This window comes from Diachasma alloeum, unplaced genomic scaffold, assembly GCF_001412515.2.
Source record: "Diachasma alloeum isolate Michigan unplaced genomic scaffold, Dall2.0 Dall_scaffold_00535, whole genome shotgun sequence".
NCBI lineage: Eukaryota > Metazoa > Arthropoda > Insecta > Hymenoptera > Braconidae > Diachasma > Diachasma alloeum.
In genome coordinates, this window is record NW_021680667.1 from 253,953 (window position 1) to 263,996 (window position 10,044).

The window sequence follows — 10,044 nt, forward strand, 5'->3', positions numbered from 1 at the left end:
GGGGGGGGGGGGGGGGGGGTGTACGATTCGGGGGGGGTTAATAATTATTTTATTGTCGTGACATGAGTATGTACAGGATGAGTCGGTATCATGAATATATATACAGGTGAGGCGGAGATGTCCACCAAGTGGCGAGAGGCACACGACTGCTCTAGCGGGAGTGATTGCGACACCTGAGACGTGCGTGTGTTCCTTAGGTGTGTGTGTAGGAGAGCGGTGCGGTACGCATCTCAGTGTGGATATAGCGAGGCGCTACATGACTCCCTGCTTTAGTGAAAAGGGTAGTTTTTTGGAACTGTGACATAAAGCAAAAAATTAAAATGTACAAGACAAGGTCAAGAGCTTGAGAAAAATGTCGTTGATGGAGGTGACTGCGGCACCCTAACTGCTACTAGGCGTGGTTTGTTCTCCGAGTTGTTGTTATTCCAGAGTCCAGGTTGATTCGCAGGAAATATGCATGAGATTCGCGAAGAGGAGCAACAGGGCTTGTTGATGATGAGAGAGGCCGGTGAGTTGGCTCTTGTGTGCTCGACAATGTGTGAGCGGAAAAGCGTCAGTGAGTCGACATACTTTTTCACGCAGCCATCGGAGTGGATGAACGGAAGAGGTTACTTTTCTCTCTCCCTCGCCGTGAGATGAGGCGCGGTGCTGCGTTTTCGCTTTGAAGAGAGTGAGCAGCAGCAGTCCTCGAATTGATAAGATGAATGCCTGTATGAATGCTCGTGTGTATGAAGGCAGGTGTGTGGATTCCCCTTCGATGGTGCGTAGCGGAGAGGTACTCGGTGAGTCGGCACGTGTATATCGGAAGCTGCAATCGGAAGGTGTGTGTCTCTCTCTCTTCGACGATGCGTTGAAAAAAAAATAGTTGCACTTGAAACAATGTAAAGACCAAAATGATTGTCATTAAAAAATATGAAAGGAGGTTCCCCCGACCTGAAGAATCACGAACCCCTTCCGATTGGGACTTAGGGGTATTAAGGGGATAAGAAATTGATTTTTCTCGTTTTTTACGGAAGAAAATAGTTGCGTAGAAAATATTGTAAAACACCAAATAATTGTCATCAGACAATCTGTCAGGAGGCTCCCGCAACCTCCTGAAACATCACCACCTCCCTCGAATCGGCTTTTTAGATCATTAAGAGGATAAAAATTGATTTTTTCGCGTTTTTTATACACAAAGAAAATAGTTGCAATTGAAATCTTCAAAAAGCCGAATAAGTTCCATTGTGAAATATTTCAAGAGATTCCCTCAACCCCCTGAAAGATCACCAATCCCTTGGATTGATACTTGATGCTATTAAGAGGCTAAAATGGTATTTTCCAATATTTTTGATACAAGTGTTTTTTTTCTTAGAAAACGAGAGAAATCCATTTTTTACCCCTTTAGTACCTTTGCGTAAAAATCCCAGGGTGTCGTTGCTCTTTCCGGAGATTGGGGGAATCCCGTGACACATCCCCCAATGGAAATTATTTAGTATTTTTGAATATTTTTGGGGCAACAATTTGTTTGTAATAAACAAGCAGGGGTTCGAGCCTATTCGACAGAAGGCATGCGATCGTTTCTTTTTGCGTTATTAGTCTTTTTCTTCTTTTCATTTCTACCATTTCCATTGGTAGTAAGCTTCCGAATGGATCCATTCCTCGTGCCTGTGACAGTCATCCGCCTATACCTGTCATAGGCACGAGTACTAGTACTTTGCATAATACAAGGATTTTTATGAAAAAACAGAAAAAGAGCAATATGTGGAACACTTTGTATGAACAGGTATAGATGTTTTAATAGATCTAGGTAGATGACATCAAGACCAATATTTTGAGAAAATATTCCCGTCAATACGAACCTTTGTTATCACAGGAGGAAGATTCTGTCCAAATTTCAAGTGGATATCTCGATTTTTGCACACGTTAGCGCGCGTACAAGGATTTTAATGAAAAACCAGAAAAAGGGGAATATCTCGAACACTTTGTATGAACAGGTATAGATGTTTTGATTGATCTAGGTAGGTGACATCAAGACGAATATTTTGAGGAAAAATAAACCTAAATCGCTCCAATAATTATAAAGATATTCGTGAAAACCGATTTAAAAACGAATCGCTTTATCTCAAAAACTACTTGACTGAAATTATGCACAGAGTTAGTCCTCATTAAGACGTATAATCTGACAAATTTTGAAATTTTTTTGAATTATTTTAGCAACTTAATTACTCTATTTTCTAAAAATTGACCATCGGGGAGGTGGCCGTGGACATATTCACATACAGACATGGTCGCCAAACTTTGTATTTTTACGTTTCAGACCATTCTACATCATTTGCGATGAAAATTGGAGAATGTGAAAAAAGGACGATTACAAAGCTTCCGTTCGGAAGCAAGAAGGCGAAAAATTCATTATTTACGGCCTTAATAACCTCAAATACCAATCGGTGGGGGTCGGTGACTTTTCAGGGGGTTGAAAGGGGGTTTTATATGTCCTAATGAGAATTATTTGTTATTTTCGGATATGTTGAGTGAATTTTTTTTTCATAAAAAAAGCACAAAATTGAATTTTTGTCTCATTCACTCAAGGATGGATCAAGGGAATTTGGAGTAAATTAATGCAACACTAGTTAAATTGTCATTTACGCGACGTTTTGCTGATATATTTCAGCTTCCTCAAGCTCTGGAAAATTAAAATTACAAAATCCCATAAAAAAACCAACAGAAATACCCAGGCCTATCCAACTGGGTCTAAACCTCAGCAATAACCTACAAAAACAGTTCATCGAATATGAAGTCTAACTAATTTTATTCTATCGTACAAAACAAACATTAACGAAACGTCAAATGAAACACAAAGTGTACCTTAATATAACTAGCGTGTGGTCAACTTGATAAATATGATAATCATATGGGAATTCAGAACTCGCTTCGCAGCAGAGAAATAAACACAAAGCACCATAACAGTTCCACTGACAACGACTCCTCCTGATATCACGCGATAAGAGCTGTCGCCTCCCGCGTCAACCGCTCAACTCCCAGTGATAGTCCGTTGATCAACGGGAGTCTGAAACCTGGCTTATGTTCCCCGTCCGGCCTTATTTTACGCAGATCTCTTCGTTCACGAAAACTCCTCACACATTTTGAAAAAAACTTCGCAGGATAGCTGTTGTTCACCATGAGCACCTTTTTAACTCTGTTCATGGTCTCATCATGGAATTCCTCGCAACTGAAACCAATCGCTCGATGGAGTAATCCAAAAACTACTCCTATCTTCTGAGATGTTGGGTGACCAGAATGGTCACCAGACCATTGTCCTCTCTAGAAATCTTAACGTCCAGGAAACAAATCGCGCCTTCAGATTTCCTCTCCACTGTGAATTGAATACGAGGATGGACGGAATTAAACGCATCTCGAATTCTCTTTGCTGTCTCTGCAGGTACCGCAAGGATCGTGTCAATTTGAGTGAAATGATTCACATTAGCTTAAACACAACGGTGAATAACAGGGAGGATACGCAGCATTTGAGCGGCATGTACCGGAGTTTGCTGATGAAATATAAAACCAAGATCAAGAAGAATTCTTGAATATCGATTCCATCTGATGGATGATCCGGAACGTGGTGCCATAAGTGGCATAAGGCCCAACTGAGAGTTGAGCGGTTGACGCGGGAGGCGACAGCTGTTATCGCATGACGTCAGGAGGAGTCATTGTCAGTTGAACTGTTATGGTGCTTTGTGTTTATTTCTCTGCTGCGATGCGAGTTCTGAATTCCCATATGATTATCATATTTATTAAGTTGACCACACGCTAGTTATGTCAAGGTACAGTTTGTGTTTCATTTGACGTTTCATTAATGTTTGTTTTGTATGATAGAATGAAATTAGTTAGACTTTATGATCGATGAATTGTTGTTGGAGGTTATTGCTGAGGTTTAGACCCAGTTGGATAGGCCTGGGTATTTCTGTTGGTTTTTTGATGGGATTTTGTAATTGTAATTTTCCAGAGCCTGAGGAAGCTGAAATATGTCAGCGAAACGTCGCGTAAATAACAATTTAACTAGTGTCGCATTAATTTACTCCAAATTCCCTTGATCCATCCTTGAGTGAATGAATATGATGGAGTTGAACATCATCAGTTATACACCATTATCCCCCTAAAGTACCAATGGAGGTGTTTGATGATTTTTCAAGGGGTTGTGGAAGCCCCCTGACATATTTTCTGATGACAATTTTTAGCTTCATACAATATTTTTTGGATGCGATTTTTCTTCCGTAAAAAACGGGAAAAATTAATTTTTTACTTAATATATATGCCCTTAATATGCCTAAGTACCAATTGGAGGGGATTGGTGAATTTTTAGGAGGTTGGTGTAGCCTCCTGATACATTCCGTGATTAAATTTGTTTGTTTTTTTTTAAATATTACTTCCAAATGAAAGCCTTGTGATCGGTCATTTTTACGATCTTCTAATTTGTTTGGAAATAATGTAGAATGTCATGAAACGTGAAAATATGATGTTTTTAGAAAATGTGTGTATGTATCTCCGCATGTGTGTGCAGATTTTTCGGAAATTTTTTATAAATCTCAACAAAAAGACAAGTAAAGTTGCAGCTATAAAGCTGAAATTCTGTCACATAATTGCTATCATTTGGGAACAGCTCTGGGCACAGTTTCAGCCCACTCGGTCAATTAGTTTTTGAGGTATAGCAATTTCTCAAAAACTGTTTTTCCTCATTGTCTCAAAAACTAAGTCATCTAATTGAATTTTTACGACGGCAAAGTGTTGCTTGTTATGATATCTATCAAATCAAGTCATAATATCCCTACAAAACTAGGGACAGTTTGATGATAATTAGAATTTTTCATTTTTATCATTAAATTGATATATACACAATAACTCCCGAAAAAATTGAGACAGAATATTAAAATTTGGTTCGATTGTAGCTCTTATGATATTACAGAATGACTTGATGAGTAGGCGAAATTGACCAAGTGGTTTAGAAGATATTTAACTTTTTGTGAAAAACTGTTTTGCTCAATACCTCCTAAAATACTGGTCCGATTTCAATTTTTTTTAATACTTGTCTTACCGCCACCGATCGAGATCAATCAAAATATGAATACTCGCCCATACAAAGTTTTTGATATATTCACGTTTTGTTTTTTTTCATCTCATAGTGAATTTGCCGTCCCGTAATCCGCGTAACTGTAACGAACATGTGGGGATGTTCGTTAGGTACACCAAGCGATCTGATAACAACCTACCCCTGCGACATTATACGACGAACCGTGAGTAACGAGTAGAGAGAGAGAGAGAAAGAAATTTGGTTTTCCCACTTCGGTGAAGGAATTTTGAGATTAGAGTTTATCCCACTTCGGTGGAGTTTTTGGATATGGAGCAATCCCACTTCAGTGTGGTAATTTATACGATTATCGTTATGAGAATTGATGAGTTTAGAGCTCCCGCTATGGCGTGGTGAATTTTTAGAGTTTTGGAATTTTGGAATTGCCTCTAGAGTACAATTTTTTGGCAAAATCTATTAATTACGTGTTTTTGAGGGCCCGTGAAGTCATCGCGAAGAAGGATCAACATATTGAGTCATCCGATTTCTTTATGAGGTCCACCCTATTGTGAATCTTACGGGAAATCGATCAGGTTCGGCTGAAATGCCGGCGCTCCAAATTACAATGGATTTTATGGGGATTAATTGGTTACGTTTTAGTTTTTCGGTGAAAGGTCACGTGGAACAAGTGCAACCCTTGTATCCAGTGAATTGCCAGGTTGCTTTAGAGTTTTTGGAAAATTAGAGAGATTAGTTAGGAGTATTGGTCTTTTAACCCCGTGAATCCCGGAGAACCGATTCGGGGGAGGCGCCAAAAGCCCTTAGTAATTATCCGAACGTCCATCAGTTCGGTTCAGTTCGTTAAAATTATTTATTAGCTGAGCTTTGTTCAATTAAACTGTTACAATATATTAATTCGGATTTTTGGATAGTTACGCCTTTGTTCTCCCCGAATTTATTCGGTGGTTCCCTTAAGGCTCACACCTTTGAGGAGTGAAACGTCTCCACCAATCAGAGCTCAGCTCGATTGGTCGGAATTCTCGCGGGTCTAGTGTGTCGCAGTACTGACCCCCGACATCAGTTCCGTGTTGGCCGGCTTAGTAATTAGTCGGGCCCAAGCCATTAAGCCATCAAGTAATGGCGTCGGTTTTCCCTCCTCTCGGTGGTATCCCGCGTGTAGGTTAATGTTATTTTTGTGGGGTATTTCGAGTAAATTGACATGGAAAAAATACATAAGAAAATACAATTCAATAGATTTTTTATTTAATTAATCTGACGGGAAATCGAAATCCTCTGAGTCAGTACCGTCCTCAGTATTCGGAATTTCAAATTTTGGTATGTCCAATATAATTCCTGAAACAGAAAGTTGATATTTGAATGATATCAACTTTTATTTCAAGAGGAATTAATTCCTCAAATTCAAGAACATGCCTCGAGTTTCTGATCTCTATTTGATCTTTTCAATACTGTGATGAAAAAGTAGAATGTCCCAATATTTATTTATCCTTCTAGTATCAAAACAATCTTTAACACATCAATTCACTGCGCTTAAAAATTAGACTTCTTATTTCAATCCTTTTATTAAGTGCTGGCGTTGTACGTTTTTTTCTCGGGAAATGCGTTTAGCTAAAACGAAAAAGGAATGTTGAACGGACAGAAAAGCGATGCCGCGTCGCCCGGTGCGAGTGAGTCCCTGTTTTTCACTACCACACTTGAAATGTGCGCGTAGCGGTAAGGGCTACTCTAAAATAGATGGATATGCGGTCGCCCGGAACCGGAACGGCAACGGGTGACATTGATACCCAGACTTTCATGTCGGGTTACTTGGTTTCTACCACTGAAATATACTATATACTGGAAAGGGCACTGAGCCACCCTTAGCGAGCCGAGAGAGAGGGTCGATTTTGGGGGCCACCTGTCTCTGTCGTACCGTCGGCTCCGAAAGTATTCTCTTAGCTTAGACAACGTATAGAATTTAGCATTGGCATTCAGTTCTGTTTGGTTGCATATGTCATTTTTGTGAAAAATTCAAACTCATAACATGTGACAGTAGAAAAATTTATTCTTTCCTAATGTATACTGATACAAGGGGTATTTACAATTCTGTTATGAGTAAATTGACGTGGAAAAAATACATAAGAATATACAATTCAATAGATGCTTTATTCAATTAATCTGACGGGAAATCGAACTCCTCTGAGTCCATACCGTCCTCAGTATTCAGAATTTCAAATTTCGGTATGTCCAATATAATTCCTGAAACAGAAAATTGATATTTGAATGATATAAACTTATTGCAAGAGGAATTAATTCCTCAAATTCAAGAACATGCGTCGAGGTTCTGATCTCTATTTGATTTTTCCAATACTATGATGAAAAAGTAGAACTTCCCAATATTTAATTATCCTTCCAGCATCAAAACAATCTTTAATACATCAATTCACTACGCATAACTCAACCTAAGCTTCTCAACTCGCTTGTACCGTGTGTGGTTTGGTACGTTACGCGCATGCGCACCATCGAGAGAGTGAGAGAGGTAGCCTCCAAAATCTACTTCTCTCTGGCTCGTTTTCCGTTCACGATTGTGGCATTGCAGTGCCCTTTTCAGTATATAGTATATTCCAGTGGTTTCTACCGAGAACCCGACTGGGTATCAATGTCGCCTGTTGCAACACCTTGGATACCTCTCTATTACAGAGTAGCCCTAAACGCCGACGGGGCAACAGAGCGCTCGGTTTACCCCAGCGGCGCTGCGCCAACCGTGGGGCGGATGAAGATTGGCGGCCGAGTGCAAGTGATCGAGGGTTAAGTACTAAATACTTGGACGACTAGTACTCAGATAGTTTAAAATACTAAGTAACTCAGAAACTTGTACTTAATGAAGGAATAATTCCTAAGCACTTAATACTTCTCATAGAAATTTAAGTACTAATGTATTAGTAGTGCCCGCCACTGTCTATAGCGATTGAATTTCAGTTGAAGATGCGCTAGTGAAAGGAGAGGGAAGTGGATCGGCTAAGACCTTTTCAGGAAAACCCGAGTAACTCAAAGATTTCTGATATCCATGTCGGAGCAATCTTCCCCCCTCTCCGTCCATTCCCGTTCTTGTCCTTCAGTTTCTACTCCAATGCGCCGTGATTTTCCAATTTCATCAACTAAGAGCTCATTAACTACGCCCCGGAGCCAAGAGTTAAAGAAAAACTTTCGACTCGGAACAGCCTCGTTCATTCCCTGATAGATAACTGGCGTTTTGGGACACCCTGTATTTTGGAATTGATTTTGTTGAATAATTATTATTATTATTAAAAGAATGCTTTTTCAATTAATAATTAGCATTATTGAATGAGTTTATTCATGTCGAATCCTAGCAAGATCAGAAAATGTGAAAGTTGACTGATTCCAAAGACCAAAGTGAATCTATTTGGAAGCTCGCCATTTTACCCACTTCAGTTTGCAAAGCAACTTCGCTCTTCCATTCCTCCTTTTAATTACTTAGAACACTCAGAATATAGCCTATGTTCCCTTAGCTCCATTAGTTATAGTTCCTTGAATTGTATTTTTCAATTGTCAAGTTTCCGAAACATTCCTAAAATAATTTAAATTTTTTTAATGTACATAGTTTCTGTTGAAATAGAATCGATTAAGAAGCTTTATGGATTATTACAATTCTATAAAACGTTCCTTCTTCAGCTTGGGACTCAGCAGAGCCAATTTCAAGTAATATCGTGCTCCCTCAAGTGAACCCATGGGACGTAGCTGCCACCCAGCCCGAAGAATGCGCTGATTGGGCTAATTTTGATAATTTTGAGAGCACGCTGAACATAACGAGTTCGTCGGCACCCCAGAATACTAAAGAGATCGATAAACAGGGAGCAGTACCTGAAACAACGATGACCGAATGTTCAGAGGCGTTAAATACATCTATCAAGAAAAAGCCAATTGTTGAAGGAAGTCGAAAGGAAAATGAGAAAAACGAAACAAGTATTATAACTGAGAGCCTTCCTGCAAGTGAGCTGATGAATGAACCTGAAAAAAGGACCCAGAGTGAAAGGTAGTTGTACCGATTCATCATTTCAAGAGAATATTAAGATAATGATAAGTACTGCCGTGTAGAATTGAAGATTATTCCAAGAAGAATTCCTCGAATTATTTGACAAAGATTTTTGGAAAGGAGACTTTCACAGAATGCTATCAACAGATGATTTTATGCTCCAATAGTTCGTGAGATATTCGCAAATAATTTGTACGGAATTGGTGTAACTTTCAGGCCTTCTTCACTACAGGGTATAGCTTGTTGTCCATTAATCTACCACAGATAATTATGGCTTTTGAAAATCATCTCACGCATGATCGAAAAAGGTGGTAAGCCAAATGAGTACACAATGAGAATTTTTGTATATTTCTCGAATTATATTTACTAGCAGTACAAAGTTCTGAAAATTCGTATGAAGTTATTCTCATGAAAGAGCCGATGAAGTTAACATCCACCATTTTGTTGACGAAATATTCACATTACAATTAATTTTGCTGTTCATTTCCATATTTATAAATCCTTAGTAGGGATGAAGGGAAAATTTTGGATTAATGAAAAAAAAACAACAACGTTCGTTAATTTGTCACAGATGCGACGTTTCGCCAAATATTTTAGCTTTTTCAGGATCTGGAAAGAAATTACAAAACAAATAAAAATACTACTACTTCATATTACCATTACTATTTTTTACTATTTACAAACTAGCATTTTATTTTATTTATACATCCATATGTATATCATTTCGGGTCTGTATATTTTGTTCCCTTCTTTTTAATGTAAAACCCCAGGTGTGAGCGAACATTGGTGACAATATCACATTATGAATCAGTATCAGATTTACAATCCTTATTAGTTGGCCAAAAGAAAAAACACATAAATGCCATAAGGGCTGTTATAATTAATATAACAGTACATATTTTGCTTTGACTAGCTTAACATATCTTGAAATAATACTTGATTAACATGA

The 10,044-nt window shown here is 38.7% G+C and overlaps 1 protein-coding gene across 2 annotated transcripts in view; it reads left to right on the forward strand.

The window, feature by feature from the left end:
- Nucleotides 1-9,746, forward strand: part of LOC107042904 (serine/threonine-protein phosphatase 6 regulatory subunit 3) — a gene marked incomplete at its 5' end in the record, with an annotated part of 232,464 nt that extends 222,718 nt beyond the window's left edge. For both annotated transcript variants that reach the window (XM_015264154.1, XM_015264155.1), the window contains 2 exon segments: nucleotides 8,735-9,095; nucleotides 9,312-9,746. In XM_015264154.1, the coding sequence (XP_015119640.1) occupies nucleotides 8,735-9,095; nucleotides 9,312-9,363 (413 nt within the window).
- Nucleotides 9,747-10,044: the final 298 nt, after the last annotated feature.